The sequence below is a fragment of the Copadichromis virginalis genome, linkage group LG15 (genome assembly GCF_057382275.1).
Source record: "Copadichromis virginalis isolate Kocher_CV1m ecotype Utaka linkage group LG15, C_Virginalis_male_GT1.1, whole genome shotgun sequence".
NCBI lineage: Eukaryota > Metazoa > Chordata > Actinopteri > Cichliformes > Cichlidae > Copadichromis > Copadichromis virginalis.
Genome location: NC_140632.1, coordinates 26074629 through 26094566, shown reverse-complemented (window position 1 = coordinate 26094566; position 19938 = coordinate 26074629). Strand labels below are relative to the sequence as shown.

Genomic DNA, 19938 nt, shown 5'->3' with positions numbered 1-19938 from the left:
CATGTGTGTTTAAATGATTATTCATTGTTCTTCATGTGTATAGAAGAGCATCATAAAGGGTAAACATTTCTCTTTTACAGCCAAATGTGTTTGCATCACTTCTCAGGTTTTCTTTAACATGATGGAGGAATAAGTACTGCAGTGTGGTTTCATGCAATCACATGAAATAAAGGACAAAGAGAGTCTACAAAAGTATAAAGATATAGGTTATTATTCACATTCAGGCATCCATATCGAAAACTCTAACATTTCAACTCGAGTGAGTCCACCACTGTGCAATATCACTACAATATGTTACAATATGCATGTTTCTATGTACTGAGTATTTACTGCCATGAATTTTCAAATACTTGATAGGTGTAGGTACCATGAAGTATCTACTGTTTTTGTATTTTAAAATCACAGGCATTACAGCCTCAGAGAGAGCCAACAGTGAGCAGCACTTTCTGAGAGTGGAGAGAAGAAACTTCCTTAAACAGGAAGTGACCTCTGGGAGAACCAGGCTGCATCATTCCCTCACCCAAACAGGCTGTGGTGATTTCATTTGGGGTGCCGCTGCCACGACCAACCACAAAAACGGGAGTGAAGTAAAAGATGTTGGCAGATTATATTCATATTTGAATCTCTGTGGGTCGACCAGAACACCTGCCCAGCCTGAATCCCCACAGTGAAGAACAACGGTGCAAGTCAATGAGTCAAACTCCCAACGTTAGTTTGTTAGACCTGGGCAAGTATGATGACCTTTGCTCTATTTTAAGAAAAAATAGAGTAACACAAGAACACAGACACTCAGTTGAATGGAAATGGTGGTGACTTCCATTTAGAGGACTGAATCTGTCCCACATCCTCCACGTACACAGATTTCATTTATTTATTTATTTTTTTGCTTTCACAGTTGGCCTCGCTGCAAACGTGGAAATAATCATATGATGTTTCTCATTCTGTACATTCACCTTTATTTTAAAGGTGAATGTACAGAATGTTAATAATAAATATATAATAATAATGTTTGTAATCTGAACAGTCTATCATTGTTTTCGCACCTGCTCAGCTTCACTTTTATTACCTGATAGAGCACGGCAGTGACCTCACTCTATACCAAAATCTCACAACTCCAAAATATTAAAGAAAAACTGTTCATTTTATACTTTATAACCACATTACACAAAAAGAAAAACAGAGCTGTTCGCATATTTAACTGATTAGAAAGCAGACTCTACAGCTGAAGTTCAAAGCTTCAAAGTCAGACACATCGTTTCCTGTTAGAACAAACTGGCCACTCTGTGTGCTGAACTAAAATTATAATAATACATGAAAACACTTCACATTTTACACTTCATGATGTTCATAACAGCTCATTCGTAATCAGAGAGAAACTCTGAGAACAACACGAGGCCACGAGGAAGACTCCGACAAATCCAGGAGCTCAGGATTAAAGCTAAAATATGCTGCTTTGTTTTAAGATAAAAGTCTGAATATTATAAAGTGATGCTAAGTTGTGACATATTTAAGAATAAGTTAGCATTTTTACAAGAAGAGTCAAAGCATTTTACTGTTTTGCTGAAGTTCTGACATATTTCAAGAATAAAATTGTAATTTTATATCTGAGTCTTTATATTTTTAGATTAAAAATTTGTAGATTAAATAAAGTTTATACAGATTAAAACATTTGACTTTTTGATTAAACCACTGAAGCTGTAACTCAGAGTCATAACACTGTGAATATGGTGTTTTTGTCCGAAAGCTTTTAATCCACAGCTATTGTTCAAGCTGAAAGCTGCAAAAACAGGAACTGCTAACACAGACGTCTTGTGGTTGTACGAGTAACTGCAAGTAGTTTAGAATTTATCACCATTGTATCCATGGAAACAAGCTCATGAACTCATTTTTTGCGTCGTGGATTGCTGAGGTCGACACACTCACGGTTGATCAGATTTGTTGTGCTCATCAAGTCTTTCTCTAAATAATAAAAATTCACCACTTAGTTCAGTTTGATCGAATGAAATGACGACTTTGTTCTGACGTGATTTCATTGTGTTAAAATTGACCTGAAATTGAAGTTATCTCTTCTACTGGCCTCGGGGTTTTGCTTCATCGTTTTCTCAGATCGACCCAGCCTGAAACCCTCGTGAGATTTTATGATCGTATTTGACTGTTAAAAAAACCAACCAAATGAATCTACTTTAGATGACCCATAACCTCCTTCACAGAGGTAGCAACCCTATGTAGCTTCTGTGGATGACATATTTGAAACTCATTTGGAAAAACTCTAAACTTTGGACGATTTCAGAGATGTGAGGTTTACACACACTGGCCGGTCTGGAGCGGTTTCTGGTCCAGCCTGGATGGAGATGTGCTCCATCTTTCTGTGCTATAAATAAGCTGTAATCATCAGGTAACAGAAAAGTCAACTCCCTCAGCTCTAAAGAATCTGAGCAGGGCAGGATGCCAGCTAAATGTTAGAAAGATGAGCTTGTAAGTGATCAGCACTCCTGTCCTAACGCTTCACTGTTGTTACATTTACACAAACACACACTGTACATGTCCATGCCGAGTCCATTTGTTCTCATTCATAAATCAAGGACTTTCATCCAGAGGGGCTGGTGTCACTGGTTGGCCTCCTCTTCCTCAGGTCTGTCTGAGTGCAGGTCTGCTCCTCTTTTCCCAGAATGCAGTCTTGTATCCTCTCAGCTGTTTGTCCTTCTTCCTCTTCACAGGAGCGTTCTCAGCTCTGAGGACAAAGAGAGGACACGTCTCTGAGTGTTCTCAGTCCACAATGTGTCTTCAATAGTGTGTGTGTCACATGTGCTTACTTTGGTTTCTCCTGGACGCTGCAGAACTTCATGCACTCAGCATCCTCTGAATCCGTGCAGCGGCAGCGGCTCAACTCCCTCCTCACTCGCACCGATCCGAACCCGTAAGGCACCAGCTGGCTGGAAGAGTCAGAGTCAGATATTCACTGTCAGATATGATGGAGGCACTGCAAACATGCATTAAACACACTCGCAGTTCTCCTGTCCGTCATCAGATATGTGCAGAGTCTGTGCAGCGGAGCATGATCACGCCAGCAGCCACACTGGCTTCAAGTTAAATCACTGCCTGATGGCATTTCTGACATATTTTGGTGTTTTCTGTTCAGAGGGAGGAACTGATGATGTGCCCACAATCTTCCTATAAGACTGAGTAAACAAACTCCTAAAAGTTCTGGTTCCATATACATCTGCACCTTCAAATGTGCAACAGATAGGTCTGACACAGGAGGCAAGTTCTGCTGTCCTGCAGGAAGGACCTGCTTACAGATTTCCTTGTTTAGATTTAAGGGAATTTTTAGAAGAGAGGTTGAACAGGGTTTCATGCACTGGTGCTTGTAATAAATCCCAGTCTGTAGGCAGAGTAGTTAAAGCTAATCAGAGCCTTTGGATGACCGCAGTAATAAACATGCCGTTTACACTGCTCTCCAGGCAGCACGGCAGAAATCCACAGGCGACAATGTTCAGTCAGACTTTCATGGAACTTATCAGCATTTTGATTTTGAGCCGAATCAAATCCAAATAAATGTCACACTGAAGAACACATATAGTATAGACTGGACACTGAAAGCTCCAAGTCTGTATAGTCACATGGATTCTGCTTTGCGTTTTGGACTGCTGGTATGTTTGTAGAGAATATCACAGCCATTATAACAAATCCATCCTGGTATGGCCTCTTGAAGAGATGGCAGTTGTTAAGCTTTAGCATCACAACCAAAGTAAGACTGTGTTTCCAAATCTTACCGATACTTAGCGTCAGTTTGTTTTGATTTGAAGTGTGTAAGAGTATTTTTACTGTTGCAGCTGTTGCAGGTGAAGCTAAACTGAGTTAGAGAGTTTGTCCACACTAGTGACAGGTATCAAGCTCAACAAATTATGATATTCACTTAGTTCACCACTAAACTAACATGATGACTGAGGACGGTGATGATGGTGGCTGACATTTCCAGATGTGTTGGGAGCAGATCATCCTGTGCGGTCGTTGAGCAAGGTCACAGGTGAGAAGAGTAAGAAAGAGGTCATCCGTCGTCTTTGGTGAGCGATCTCAGTCGGTGACTCCAGCTTTCTCAGTGTATTATTTACTCTCTGTTATTTAAGAAAGGTTATTATTGTTATCATTGTCATTTTTGGGCACTTTTCTGATTGCAGCTATATTTATCTGTGAGCATGGTGCTGATATATAAGAGCCATAGTGCTTTCACACTTTGGCTTAAAGGATGCTGCCCTTTAGTTCTGTTTGTTTGCACTGATGTGTCTTCAGATTATTTACTGTTCGTCTCAAACCTTTGCTCTTACTGGCATGTGGCATGTGAGTGTGAACTCTGTGCATACATGACAGTGAGCACACCTCTGTCAGTTTTTTCTTTCAATAAACATGAACATTAGACATAATTGTACAAAATCTCTGGAAGTCGCACCTTTTATATCACTTTTATAATGAACATTATGCTATGACACGCTCTCTGTCAATACTGTCGGCATTTCACAGTAGTTTCAAAACTTCTGATGATGCCCTTCCAAGCGGTCGGAGGATAAATCTGCAAGGTAATGTGATAAATGAAGTCGTGGAAGGCAGACATGAATGTGATGCTGTGGGTGTTCTGACCTTGTGCTAAAAGTAGCTCAATTTTATAGTTTCGTGGATTAAGACCTCACTCTTCCAGGTGAAAGCTGGCTGTGTGGCTCGGCTTAATTTTTTTTGCACTTGTTACCTTACTCAGGCCCTGAAAAAATGACTCTCACTCCCTCTGTGGAACACATGCAGACAGCTGTTGGTACACTGCTCCAGAGTTCAGCTGTTCATAATTATCTATCACTGAAACAAACATCAAGCATCTGCACCACATTTATGGCCAAAGACACAACAATGCTGCTTTTTTTTAAATACGCATTGAAACTGATATATCTCTCCACAACCCTGAAATCCGATCAAATATGTGCGCATGTAACTTCCTTAAAAACGTGTTTCAGCCATTGTTTTTACTGTGCAACTGCTAACTCGTGTACAATAAAGGAATTAAGCAAAAACCACAAACAGTTAAATAAATAAGTCAGCAGTTTTTATACAGATGTACCATTAACTCGTGTGCTAATATTTTAAAGGTGAGCAATTTGATCAAATGTAATAACATATTCAAGTGTCAGTCACTCAGACAGTAGCGGACACGGCGGTTGCCCGGGGCGGCAGCGTGGTGGGGGGCGGCATCACGGGAAAAAAAAAAAAGAAAAATTACTCGTACTCATGCCGCTCCGACGTCATGCCAGCGCATATTGGGAATGGCATAGACACCGATCGGTTTTCTATCGCCCATTTGCTGTGAGTAAGGGCGCCCTCCGTTTGCGAGGTGCGCCTGCTGCTTGCGGCACAGGGAGGAGAGGGCGGGGCGGCGGGGGATTCTCTGGCTGGCTGGAGCAGCATCTAATAACCAACCCGCAAAATAAAACAAACAAACAAAAAAACAACAAACACGAAAACACCAGACATTATGATACAGACATATAATTTGCACCGATGGTTTTTCGAAATTCTATATAGTGAGCGCTAGAGCCCTCGGTGCGCCTGCTCGCTGCTGAAATCAAAGTAAACTTTATTGTCATCTCCGCTACATACAGAGAGACGAGACGACGAGGCTCCAGTTACAGCAGTGCAAGTAAACAAACAATGTATATAAGAAGAGTAAGAAAATAATATACACTTAAGACTAGGGGTAAAGGCATAGCCAGAGGAAGTGTTCGGCCAGGGCGCCAAACAGGCTAGGACGGCCACTGCGCTCAGATATGTGTTTGCTTGTGTGGAGTTTTATTCTGCAGCTCAGACAAAGAAGAAGATGACCTATGCTACACTAATAAGGCACACAGGTGAGATCATCACATACAGAGGCTGCAGAGCACAATGGTAATGATTCTCAACACAGCACACTGAGTTTATATCTGAAACTCAATACAACATTATAAAACTAAACCACGTACAAGTGGGCAAGCCCAACCTAGCCCTGCTTTCCTTTTGTCAGATTTTCTAATGCCCACCTGGCCTGGTCTGAAACGACCTGTGATTGGCCAGAATCTCACATCACAGGGTGCTCCCCCTGCTGGTCTAAAATCAGGGCTGGGAGGGGGAGCGAGAGTGTAGTCCCCTCTGAGACTGCTTCATTTACAATTTGCTGAAACACTACTGAGGATTTTGTCTGTCGAGAGATGCCAGAAATATGTCTGCTAGAAAAATGAAGAATGAAGAAACACAATTTCGCTGAAGAAATTTATGTTTGGTGTTTAGATTTGGGCCAGACTTTTTGCGAAACAGTGTATATTTTTAACTTTCTGGATCAAAATAAAATGGCACACGGAGTTAAGAGAGATATATCTCCTTTGTGGAACTAACAACAACCCACAGACGTCGGAAAGATGACAAACTCCCCTTCTAGTTCAGCCAAGAGTATGAATAGCTATCTTAATCTTTAACAGTTCAATCCTTTTTGAGGTTAAGCTATCAGGCAACGTTCACAGACCATCAGCCAGAGCTTCATGTAAGCAACCTGTAGAGATCAGTAACCACTGATAAATAATTCAAACAGATAAACCAGGGAGCATTCGGCTACAGCAGTGGTTCCCAAACTTTTTTTGCTGGGCCCCCCTTCGTTTTACACAAAAAACGTTTGCGCATTAACACATCCTCCAACCACACACACCCATATTTTGCTCCATTGCGGTTTATTTCACACCTCAAACATTTAGTAAACAATTAAGTAAATACAAGTAAACTGGTAAGCTGCAATAAATGACAGGTAGTAATAAAATAAACTACTAACTCTTTTACGCTGTCCGCACCTACACGGGTATTTTTGAAAACGCAGCCGTTTCATCCACACGTAAACGGCGTTTCGAATCACCGAAAATGGAGGATTTTTAAAACTCCTTTTTTGCGGATGAGGAATACAGGGTTTGTCTGGCAACGTCAAAGGTATGTGCCTCTTTTCACGTCAGGCTGTGCGCCATGTTATTGTTTACATGAGATGAATTGCAGAATGGCAGATGGAATTCTGTTAATCTGACTGTCTTCAGGTTTTACAAGCAGTTACTGTCCCTCCATTTACAAAGGCAGAAGCTTCTTATTTTACATGTAGTTGTTTTTTTTTTCTTCTGTGTAATAATTTTCAACATTGCTATCAATACATTTTTCAAAAAAATGCCTCTCTGTGCAAAATGGGTTTAAACAGCTGTGGGATACTGTTTGTCCATGATTTGAACAGGGAACAAATTGTGGCAGGATCAGCCTGATATTATTTTTATCTCGCTGTAACTTTACTGTATAAAGAGCTGACGTCTCCAAAATGTCAGGAGTAGTTAGTCATTACAACAAGTGTTTGTGAACTAAAAATCAAGAATGTGGGATCCTGTTTGTCCGTGATTTGAACAGCCCAGCGCTACTCTCAAGAAGGGAAAACCAATTCTGCAGGGGAGACCTACCTCGGCACTTGTGCAGGTGAAACCAAAGGGCAGATATGCTTCACCATATTTTCTAGTCTTTGGCTTAGAATGAAGTTGGTTTGGAAACATATTCAGCTATGCTTCATCTCCTGCTTTGCGTTTCTGTGGGCGCCCGTGTAGCGTCCAAGCGTTTTGTTTTTTTCCTTTTCATACTGCGCCCCCCCTGCCATGGCTCTGCGCCCTCCCTAGGGGACGGGCCCCGCACTTTGGGAAGGTCTGGGCTACAGCATGCACATTGATGCTCTGCGGTCAGAAGTGAGTCCCTGCTTCAGACCCGCAATCAAAATCCTCGTCTCTGCTGCTAGTTTGCTATTCGTTAGTATTCCCTGGGCATGTTAAACGTTTGGAACATATTTCCCAGCAATCCATCAGTTACTTCCAAAAATGTACTCTCAACCAGAGTTTCATTTAACTGACTTTCAGACCTGTATTACAGCCAGACCACAAACATGACTTCGAATGACTGAGGGCGTTTATTTTCCAATTATGTCCATGTTAGTGCCCCTTATTATGTTCCACGCATCTCGCTATTTAAGTAGCGTCTCTGCAAACAGCCGCAGGAGTTAGTTTTCCTGCAGTGATTCAGCCCGCTGCTCATCCGTCTGGTGCCAGCGAGACCGCCAAGACGGACTTCGGCTAGGCAGCAGGTTTGAGGAGGCTCTGCTGCTGGATTAGTGGCAGAATTAACTAGACCACTGGAGGAACAGCAAGCAGATGCCGGTGGCTCACCAGCAAAACACTTATCTCAAAACAAGCGGGCGCATCCGAAAATAAACCTTCACTGATGGTAAAAAACATTCTCTGTGTCTTAATATTACAAAGATTTGGATTTACATTTCAGTCTGAATTATCCTGACTGGAGACCTGAATGGCTTCCCCTTTTTCCTTTTCCTTAATTAAATGGCGACACATCTGGCTCTCGTTGCTCTATGTTACCCTTTCATCTCCCAGCTTTCCACTGCTTCTCGCCTCCTCCATGAGCACTCCTGTCTACTCATTTCTAAAATATCATTGACTTTCCTCTTTACTGCTTATTGACCTTCATGTTGTTTTTATGAGTCCGTTGGCTGCATTTGCTCATTTTTTTCTTTCCTTATGTGTCAAAGGGTTACTGAGCTCCTTTCTTAAGTTACAAGGATGAATAAATCTGAGTGACCTGAACTGTTGAACTGCTGCGATATGAGTTATGGCTCCACTGTTCTGCATACCTGCTGAACTCTTCTTTTCTACTTAAGGCTGTATTTATTCCTGGCTATCGATCATATAGATTCCCTATTGGCAGATAATGTAGTGCAGGTCGAAGGTTTTCTTATATAACTCTTATATAATAGTATATGTATTTTTTGATATTAGTAGTAGGGTCCAAACACTGAAAAACCTGCAATAACGCAACACTTCACTCTTGATTGCAGTGTTTGCTCACAGAGCATTCCTGAGTGTTTGGCTTATTTCTGCTGCTCCATTTCCCACAGCATGTCTTTGTCTTGTCTTTCTCCCCTCACACGTAACCAGTCATGGCAGATGGCCACCCCTCCCTGAGTCTGGTTCTGCTGGAGGTTTCTTCCTGTTAGAAGGGAGTTTTCCTTTCCTACTGTCGCCAAAGTTCTTGCTCATAGGGAGTCATGTGATTATTGGGGTTTTGTGTGTGGCATTGTAGGCTCTTTACCTTTCAATATAAAGCCCCTTGAGGCTGTGATATGATGCTATATGAATAAATCGAATTGAAAAGTGAATTAAGCGATTTAACTGTAATTTCTGTCATCATGTCTCTAAAACAAGCACCCAGTCTCCATACCCAACCTCTAATCCTCTCACTCCTACTTTGTTATTGTGACTTTCTTTATTTCTCTTTCAGACTTTCCCTCATGCACAGCATCTTCACCTTACTCCTGACTTTCAGACAGTCTCAGCCACGTTTCCATCTTCCATCTTCTGCATCATCACCAGCTGTCTCTGCCCTACATCACTTCAGCTTGGAGTCTAACCACCAAATACTTTATTACTCAATCTCTGAACAATTTCAGTTAACCTGTGCTTAAAACTGATTTAATGAAATTGTTAGACTTTCAGGTGTTTAAAAAACATCAATGATAACTGTTTAACTTACTTAGTTTAGTACAAACGTATGGAGGGAAAAGAATCAAGATTAAAACAATAGAAAGTTTCATTGCACTTTTATTTATTTGCATATCGCAGGCTCTGCTTCTGTGGCTGTCATTTGTTACAGAAGATACTTTTTCTTGAACAGACACCAAACAGCTTCTTGTCTGATAACTAATTCTTCCTGCATTATAAATCTGGAGGACATTTAGAGTTGGCGGAACAACATGTGCTTACATATGAAGTTTGTATTTCCAGATCTCATCACAAAAAGATGATCAAAAAAGTTAATTTTCTCAGTTTCAACGTTTGATTTAAAAAAAACATTATTTTTTTTTACTGTTCTTATTAAACACAGGTTTTAAATAATTTACAAATTAGTGCATTTTTTTGTACATTGAACACATGGGCTCAGTGTTTTGGTACATGAATTAATCTGTCTGGAGTCTTTTATTGTTAAGAAAACCAGATTTTACTTTCTTGTAATACTTAATGAGGTTTAGAAAGCCTCTGACTCTCCAGAAGTCCGTGAGTCCCAATTATCTACAATCTTTTTGTTCTCCAACTACTGGGAGTAAACGTTACGTCCAGATGGACAGAATCAACTTTTGGAGATTTACTTACCTGGATGATCAAGCATGCATCAAGACATCTGTAAGTGAAGCATAGAGCTATAAGTGAAGCAGAGCTATAAGTGAAGCATAGATCTATAAGGGAAGGTATTTGTTTTTACCCTGTTCAATTCATCGTGTGCAATAAGCAGCAATGATGGATGAACCAGAGAGACTGTCTTTGTTATGTTTCCCTCTGTTTTAGTTCCAATCACTCACATGTGTGGAACTGAAATAACAAGTCAGCCCTAAAATATGAGGAGTGGAAAGAGATGTTTGTCTTCAGGCGTAGGAAGTAAAATGCAGATTGGCTGAAATCTGTTGAGACACACAGCATCAGCGTTTCATGGCCCATCTGCAATGAAAGTGTTTGGTGTGTTTTGGTCTTCTCTTCATTATTAAATATCTTCTGATTTTCACCTTTCTGTATTCCAATAGTGTTTCAGTCTGGTGTGTTTAATGTGTTCCTGTTCCACTTCCTGTTTTATTTTGGTACAGTTCTGTCTTGTGTATATTGCGTTCAGTCTTTATTGGTCCCCTGCCTCACTGCTTCGTCTACACTTGTGTTGATTTGCTCTTCATCTTTGCTGTGACGTCTGTTATCCGTCTTCCTGTTTTCATCCCGTGTTACTTATTTATATTTATGAACTTTGCTTTCTGCTGTCTTCTTGGACTGGTGCTATGTCTCAATAAAGATTTGCCTTGTTTGAAAAAAAAAAATTACTGTGTCCTCAGCAGAGATGGGCAGTAACGCGTTACTTGTAACGCGTTACTGTAATCTGATTACTTTTTCAAGTAACAAGTAAAGTAAGGGATTACTATTGCAAAAACGGTAATTAGATTACCGTTACTTTCCCGTAGGAACGCTGCATTACTGCATTACTAAAACCGTGATTTTTTTGCTAGAATGTCTCATGACAGTGACGTAAGCGAGTGTGACGTTCGTGACAACAGCTGCGTGCAGATCAACAATGGATCATATATCGAGTGCGGAAGAGAGTATGAGCGTGCAGCGTTTAAAGCGTGGAAGTACTGACCTTACTTTAAGTTTGATTCCATAAAAAGTGACAAAAACATTAGTGTCCGTTGTGCGTGGGAAGAAAACTTCTTTTTACAGTGAAAAAAAACCCCTAAACTTCCAAGCAAGCACCGAGTGCGCTACGACGTAATGGGAAATTCACAGAGAAACTCGCGGATTCTTCCACTGACCGCCGCGGCACACCTGCACCAGGGTAAACCTCCGCTTACCCTACTCCTTCTTTACAGGTGAAAATAGAGCAAAAGGACCGCTAGTGTTAGGTTTTGTATTGTTGATTGTCATTTATGCTTAGAAATATTTAACCATATATGCTTAGAGGTGTATAATCAATTGTGTAGTGATAGGATGTGTGATCTGCAAAGGCTTGGTGTGCATTCCAGGAATGCACACCTACATCCTGGGAGCATGGGAAGAGGTCGTACCTTGTTTTATTGGTTTACGGTAGGATTAACGTAGCTATGTCAGTTTTAGACTAAGTGCTTTTTTACATATAGATGAACTGTTGGATTTTCCAGACCAGCAGGTTAAGGGAAGTTGTCTATGGGGCCACGCTCTGACACCCCCCCCCCCCCCCCCACACACACACACACACACACACACACACACACACACACACACACAGGCAAGGTACTCTTTGTTTGTATGTAGACGTCATATGTTAATGAACCTATGCATATTCATGTAACCTGGGGTCAAGCGAAGGAACGGCTTTTGTCCGGTTCTCTCCCGTGCACGAGAAACATGAAGAACTTTGCCTACTTCGTGTCTTGCTTGCTGTGTAATTAAATTGTCTTCAACGTTCCAGTGAATAGGTTCAAGCTACAAACCTATCAGCTAGTCTTTGACTTTATTTATTTTCTGCTGTGTTTTACTTGCATCTATTTGAAAGAGTGAGTGTAAACACACACAAAAAAAATATTTTATGTGCTGGAATGTGCAGAAAATAGGTTTAAATATTAAACAAATTTCTTCCAGTTAGAGAATGTTGCATATAATTAAATTTTTGCTTGATGCATAAAGTTAAAAGATTAAAACTAATAAAACAAGTTTTAAAAAGAGACTTTTCCATTTGATTACATTTTGTATGATGGATTATGTAGAAAAAGTAGAATTGGGCTGAAAGATCTATCTGTCAGGGTCCTGGGTCTCCTGACCCAGCGTTTTAGTTCTTTGTGATTTTTGTATTATTGTACTTGGTGTGAGTTATTCTATGGTTTCTAGTTTCGATCCCTTGCCCTTCTCGTTTCTCTGTGTCCCCTCTGTTCTGTAAGTCTGTGTCTGCATGTTTGAGTTCCCCTCTGTGTCTCTCGGTTCTTAGAGTCCTCTGCCTTATGGTTTATGTCTCTGTGTTTCTTAGTTGCTGTCTCCACTGTGTCAAGTTCGCGTCTCTGTGTGATCCTTCCTGTTTTACTTTGAAGGTCCGTGTCTTATGTGAATGTGTCCTGCTTTGCTTGTCTCGTCAGTTCTAATTTCCCCCAGCTGTGCTCTCCTTCTGTGTCTCATTCTCCTCGTTACTTCCCAGTGTATTTAGACCCTGTGTTTCTCTGAGTCAGTGTTGCGTCGTACCCTCAACAAGCTGTGTGTGTTTTGCCTCTGTGTTACCAGTGTTTTGTTTCCAGCTCTAGCTCCAGTTCAGTATTTCTGCTTCAGTGTTTTAGTCCACCAGCGTTTTTGTTTGTCTTTTGGTGAGTTTAGTTTAGTAAGAGGTTTTCCCAGCAATAAAGCTGTGCTTTAAGTTGAACTTCTGTGTCTGAGTCCTGCATTTTGGATCCACCACTCCTGCTTGCCCGCCTGCCACACAGCCAACCATGACAGAACGACGCAACCATCAAATGGATCCTGCGGACTCACGGTCTCAGTATCTCGCGCAGTTGTGGAATTACTGCCGGGGCGTAATCCACGCTGAGGACACCCCCAAGAGACTCATTCAGGTGGTCTTTTTTTGACAACTTTTTGTCGTCCACCCTCTGCACAGCTGGTTTTTTGGACATTAACAGATTAAAACAACTAATAACAGCTGTTAGGGCTAGGATTTGCTTCGAACTGTTTGGCATGGGCGGTCCAGGCAAGGAAGGGTCAGCTGCCCTCCTGGAAGCCCTCGCTGCCTGGTATTCTCAGCATCAGCATCCTTTCCCATCAAGATTGATCACTAAATCATTCGATCCTCCCTTAAGAGAGAAACTGCATCCTCGCTGCATCCTCCCCAGTACACCAGTGTCACCTGTGTCTCCAGTAGCTCCAGTGCCGCCTGTAGCGCAGGCCCCAGTAGCTCCAGTGCCGCCTGTAGCGCAGGCCCCAGTAGCTCCAGTGCCCCCGCTACCCGTAGCTCTGGCTCCAGTAATAGCGGTCTCACACATTCACTTTTTGCAGGGAGAAAATTTAAGGTCCAGTCAGGGAGTTTCTCGCGCTTTAGCTGCTTCAGCCACTGTTCTGCACTCCAGGGCTTCCCCAGAGGCTAGGTCTCGGTCCCCAGCTGATTCTGGACCCCTGAAGATTGAGCAGCCCTCAGAGAACAACTCCGTGTCAGTGCTGTCTGAGCAGGGCCAGTGCTCAGCACAGCACCCATTGCCTTCGTGTCTGCCAGAGGACTCCATGCCTGCTGGCTTTGTGATGGCTTCTGCTGGAGGGTCCAAGGGGCCCGTCCAGCCTTCATCTCGTGTCTCCGCTGGAGGGTCCGAGGGACCGCTCCGGCCTTCGTCTTCTGTTTCCGCTGGAGGGTCCGAGGGACCGCTCCGGCCTTCGTCTTCTGTTTCCGCTGGAGGGTCCGGGGGGCCCGTCTGGCCTTCGTCTCCTGTCTCCGCTGGAGGGTCTGAGGGGCCGCTCCGGCCTTCGCCTCGTGTCTCCGCTGGAGGGTCCGAGGGACCGCTCCGGCCTTTGTTTCCTGCCTCGTCGGCTGGGGGGCCCGAGGAGCCCGTCCAGCCGCCTGCTGCAGCTCCATCATCATCCTCGCCTGCTGCAGCTCCATCATCATCCTCGCCTGGCCCAGCCTCCGTGTCTTCAGCCCCGCCATCGCCTGGTCCGGCCCCGCCATCGCCTGGTCCGGCCCCGTCTGGTCCTGTGCCCACCGGGCCTCAGCCAGTACGCTTGACACTGGAGCGCCGCCGCTGCCTTCCGCGTGGCCGGCCCCCTGAACTGCTCCGTCGTCTCCTTCGTCGCCGCCGCTGCCTTCCGCGCGGCCGGCCCCCTGAACTGTTTGGCCTCCTGTGCTGTCGGCCCCCTGAACTGTTCTTTTTTGGACTCGTGTTTTGTTTTGGGGCTTTCTTGTGCTTCGGTGTTTTTGTTTCGCTTTATCACCTATTCAGGTTGTAAATCGTGTTTTTTTTTTTTTTTTTTTTTTTTAAGTAACTAAGTAATTAATTACTTTTGAAAATAAGTAATCAGTAAAGTAATGGGATTACTTTTTGGGGCAAGTAATTAGTTACTGATTACCTTTTTCAAGTAACTTGACCAACACTGGTCCTCAGTCTGCGTTTGGGTCCAGGCATTAAGATGGGCCAAGACTGTCCTGGCCTTTTGCCAAACTGTTTCCAAGTTCAGTCTCATAGATGCATCTGAAGAACGATCAGATTCATGACGAGCACGTTTTCTACAGCCAAATGTGAAGCTAGGAAATGACCAGTGTTGGGTAAGTTACCTTAAATTAGTAACTTAGTTACATTACTAGTTAGTTCTATCAAAAGTAACTCAGTTACTTCAAGTTACTCGTTACTTTCAGAGTAACTAGTTACTAGGGAAAGTAACTTTGGTTTTACTCAGAATTCTCTTAATGTGTTGCTTCCGTAACTAGATACCCAGCAAGATTGCTAGTCTTCTAGCTTGCTTACTTGCCACAGTGCACTGTGCCACCTACCAATTAAAGGAAAAGATAATGTGCACATTTCCACGAGAGAAATCCCACGCCTGATTCTATCCTAGCCTGCTTTTTACATCCAACACAAACTGCAGTCGTGGTGCTTTCGATTGTACTCAGAACTCGGAAATTCTGCCTTCTGAATAGGAAGATGTAGGTAACACCAGACTGCAGATGAGCTGCATACAGGGCTGGACTGGGACAAAAAAATCGTCCCGGGCATTTTGACTAGAGACTGGCCCACCATTATAGGAAAAATCATAAAGCCTTTGAATGAAAATAAACACTGTTGTGACAGTGATGTACACTGTTCTGATGGTATATATGCATTAATCTATCAATTGTTTGTTGTAAGATAATTATTTTTTAAAAAGTGAGACATTTTAAATGAGAATAAGAAAGTGTTTCCTTGTGCCCCCCTTTCCCTTTTAATGCCCTACATGGACCCTGGCAACACTTTGCTAGACCCGCCCCTGCACAGTTACCAGCTGTCAGCTACTTAGAAAAGGATCCTGGTGTTATTTGTCTCTCAGAAACAGTTCATAACTTCCCTTCAACTCATTCATGTTAACTAAAAGGTAAACATGTTTCTCCATCACAGCTCTGGTGATTCAGTAAGGACATCTCCTGGTTTCATCTTCATGTTTCCCTCTCACCAGATAACCAAACAGACATCATGACCAGCAGGTTTACAGCTGTGGCTCCAGCAAACATCAGCTGATACTAGAAATTAATATTAAATAAATTCTAACAACAGCTGATCAAGCTTAAAAGTGCTGCCATTGTTTACCGCGACATCGGCTGGTTTCCTCTTTCTGGCGCAAAGTGGGTGATAAATAAACAAGAGAGAAAAGCCAATCAGCTGATCATTGATCAGTTTCATGATTGAAGTAGAAACAGGAGAGGGAGGGTGAGAGGATGAGAGGAGAAGAGGCAGCTGTGCAGCAGAGACACAGAATAACTTCAGCTTTGTGTCCGGGACAAACTGTTCCTTTTCACCTCAATAAGAAACGCGTAATATTTTCTCTGAATACGAGATGATTCTGTTTTTTACGGAATGGTTGGCAACTCTAATAATTAACCTTATGAACAAAATAAAGTTCAACATCAGTAACATAGCACCCACCCAGCTGTATAGAAACTCCGTCATGCTAGCTAGCACCCAGTACGAAAAAGTCAGCATAACGAAAATAAACTCCACCTAAACTTGGTTCATATCTGACCCAGATGGACTGCAGGTTATAACTTCTTGTGTTCAGTTCACCTGACACTCGGCCCAGCGGCCGCTTCGGGTCTCTCCTCTTGCCTCCCTTTTCCTTCATCCACCTGCTGGCCTCCACCACTTGTTAATGTTATTGAATCTGTGGAAGCTCCGCGATAGCCACCACACGAAGTAACAGATAACGAGCCTATCTAAATCCCAGTAACGAGTAACGCGTTCCCGGTTTTGGCATAATAACTAGTTACCGTGCTCGTTACCACAATAATAACGTAGTTACTGTAACGCGTTACTTAATAACGCGTTAGTCCCAACACTGGAAATGACTGAGAGTGAACCTTTACTTTCTTCTTGTCTACACGAAGCTACACGACCAGAGTTCTTGCAGCATTAGACCTGGAGGAAGATAAATCCTTTATGATACTGGAGGTACTGAGAGTGATTTAACAGGAAGAAATATAAAAACAAATATCCTCTCATTCAGATGTTGTGCATCTGGCCTGTTGTGTTGTGCAGAGATCACGACAGAAGCAAAGAAGGATATAATGTGATGTTCGAGTGGATAGGAGGCTGGTGTGGACAAAACTTTGGGCTTCAAACTGTCACGGTCCTGGGTCGGTGACCCAGTGTTTTGTGTTATTGTTAATCTTTGATTTCATCATGATTTATCACTGCTAGTTTGTTGGTTTCTGTTTCAGTATTTATAGCTCCCTCAGTTCTTTAGGATTTGTACAGCTGACAATAAAGGCTCATTTTTTGTTATCATTCCACCCTTATTTCCATTTGCCTGCACTTGGGTCCCCAGTCTCCCCACGCCTCACCGTCTGCCTCGCCAGATGTGACACAAACATCAATCCCTGAAACTTTCAAATCATTCCCATAGCACAATTTTCTGTTTTCTCCGCGGTATATGCCTACAGGTCACGCGTGTGGAGGGGCGGCTGATAACACGTTACATTTGGACTTTTTTAAAACTTTTGAATAAAGTCTATTCAGCAGCACAACTCATATCTCACACTGTGTCCTCCCATTAAAATATGACCACGCCATCCCTGACAGCATGTCATGCCGGCAGGCACTGAGTTTGACAGTTAATTATTGGCTCATATTGTCAGTGACAGTGCCAAAATAATAATATGTTTTCTGTTGTCTTGCTGTCAAATAAATGAGTCCAAAAATGAGCAGATGTTAAATAAATTGCGTTTGTTTGAGTTCACTGAAGGTGGTTCTGATCCTGGCGTCTCTCTCTTTAGTTTGGATCACTGCCTTTTTGGATGATCAGACACATCCATCTGTAACTGAGAGGGAAACTCCTCACTGACTTCACTGTTTGTTTGAACACTTGCGAAGGTGAAAATCGGACTTTAAAAACAGCCTTTGTGCTTCAAGTACTCCGAGATTTCTGTTTTCTTCTGGTGTAAAATAGCAGGGAGCCAAAGGATGTCCTTTAAAGGTTACACTGGTGTTACTCGATATTTTCTCTTTAAACAATACAACACGAGTAGAAAAAAACCCAACATTATTTCAGCTTGTTCTGATCTTCTGTCTGTTGCTCTCCTACCGACAGTGTGAACCTTCAAGCGCTGTTCTCAAATGGATAATTTTGTTTAGGTCTACAGATGTGGTTATTTGCAAGAATAAAACATGTTGTTCACTCTGTCGCGTACATGTTAGCAAGGTTACATATTTTAAATGACGCTGTGTGTGAAGAAAAAGGAAATGCACTCGGGACTCCCCAACGCTCTTTAGTGGCATCATTAGTGACAGCGGGTGCTGGCAGTGCTCTTTAAAGCGTCTTTATAGTGAAAGCAGGAAGATTGCATTTTACCACATGGCTATATTTAGAGTGAGCTAACAGTCTGAGACGGTCCCACCACCACTGGAGCCGTTTTTGGCTAACCTCTGGAAGCTATTTTGGTGACTTGTCTTTTTCTACACCAATTAATTTGGAGTGTGACTTACTGGCATGACATGAAACAGCTTACAGTGCAGTAACCAATTCAGGGAAACACTGAACAGCATAATTGCACTTTATCAAAAGGGATGATGCTGTAAATACATATAGTAAAGCTCAAACCAGACTACTTTTTCCATTTTATTATTATTTTATTCTAAGATTTCTACACTATCTTCCACATTTTTACCTTTAAATCTTTTCATCTCATTATTTTGAACAGGGGTAAATTGAGTTATTATTATTATAACTGCGTCTCATTTCTAGAAACAGTTGAGGATGAAATGTCAACACACAAACTGGAGCAGGCTGTGAGGAGTTAAGCAGCTGTGGGCAGATAAAGGTCCGACCATGATTTCAGACTCTCTGTTGAGTTGGTGTTAAAGGGTTAAAAAAAGCTCTTTTGAAACACGGAGAGGAAACTGAGCAGAAACAACCCTTCTTTAGGAAAGGTGTGCTTTCTCATTAGCTCCACCACATCTAAGCGGTTACTCGTTGCTTGTGCATACTGAACTAAAATGAAGTTAATTGCTACCAATTGTGAAGGGAGCTGCACGCCTACTTCTTATTTGAGGCCAGCCATTTTAAAAAATATGAACAACTGGACTAGAAAAGACATTCAAGTCAACCCGACATGGCTGTTTCAGGGAACCTTTGTTACTCACTTGTCTCTTCACAGAGTTAAAGAAATGTAGTATTAGTATTAAAGCTCAAATAATCAGGCCCCATTTTATCTTAATGACCTTGTAGTACCATCACACTTGTTGTTTCTAGAGTATTTAAAAGTAGAATGGGAGGGAGAGCCTTCAGTTTTCAGGCCCCTCTTCTGTGGAACCAGCTTCCAGTTTGTATTCAGGACACAGACACTATCTCTACTTTCAAGATTAGGCTTCAAACTTTCCTTTTTGCTGAATCATTAGGGCTGGACCAGGTGACCCTGAATCCTCCCTTAGTTATGCTGCAATACGTGTAGGCTGCCGGGGGATTCCAATGATACACTGTGTGTTTTTTCTTCTCTCACTATGTGTTAATAGACGTCTATGCACTGAATCATACTGTTATTAATCTCTAGCTCTCTTCCACAGTATGTCTTTTATTCTGTCTTCCTTCTCTCACAGCAACTGGTCGCGGCAGATGGCTGCCGCTCCCAGAGCCTGGTTCTGCTGGAATTTTCTTCCTGTTTAAAGGGAGTTTTTCCTTACCACTGTTGCCAAAGTGCTTGCTCATAGGGGGTCATATGATTGTTGAGTTTTTCTCTGTACGTATTTTTGTAGGGTCTACCTTACAATATAAAGTGTCTTGTGTGTTGTTGTGATTTTGGCGCTGTATAAGTAAAACTGAATTGAATTGAATTGAATTGAATTGAAAGGTGAACCAGGCATTAATTAAAGACTTGTTGCAGTGGATGTGACTAAGGCTGAGGAGCTGTTCTGGGGGAACTCTGCCTTTTGCTCTGACCACCTCACATGACCCTGATGTGGATAAGTGGTTGAGTGTACACATGTATGCTCAGTAGGACGGGTGCTGCAGAGTCCGACTCTCTTAAGGAGAAATATGGAAATGAAATGAGAAATGTAGAGAAAATTTCTAGCCTCACCAACCATTCAAGTCTCTGAATGGTTGGTGAATGGTTGCTCCATGTCACCACTTT

At 42.3% G+C, this 19938-nt stretch overlaps 1 protein-coding gene across 1 annotated transcript in view; it reads right to left on the bottom strand.

Moving 5' to 3' along the window:
- Nucleotides 1–212: 212 nt before the first annotated feature.
- LOC146692565 (endothelin-2) overlaps nucleotides 213–19938 on the bottom strand; it is a 38554-nt gene continuing 18828 nt past the window's right edge. The window contains exons 3-4 of the mRNA XM_085432698.1: nucleotides 2814–2933; nucleotides 213–2731 (exon numbers count right to left, since the gene is read on the bottom strand). Coding sequence (XP_085288824.1) covers nucleotides 2629–2731; nucleotides 2814–2933 — 223 coding nt within the window. The 3' untranslated portion in view covers nucleotides 213–2628. The remainder of the gene's footprint in view (nucleotides 2732–2813; nucleotides 2934–19938) is intronic.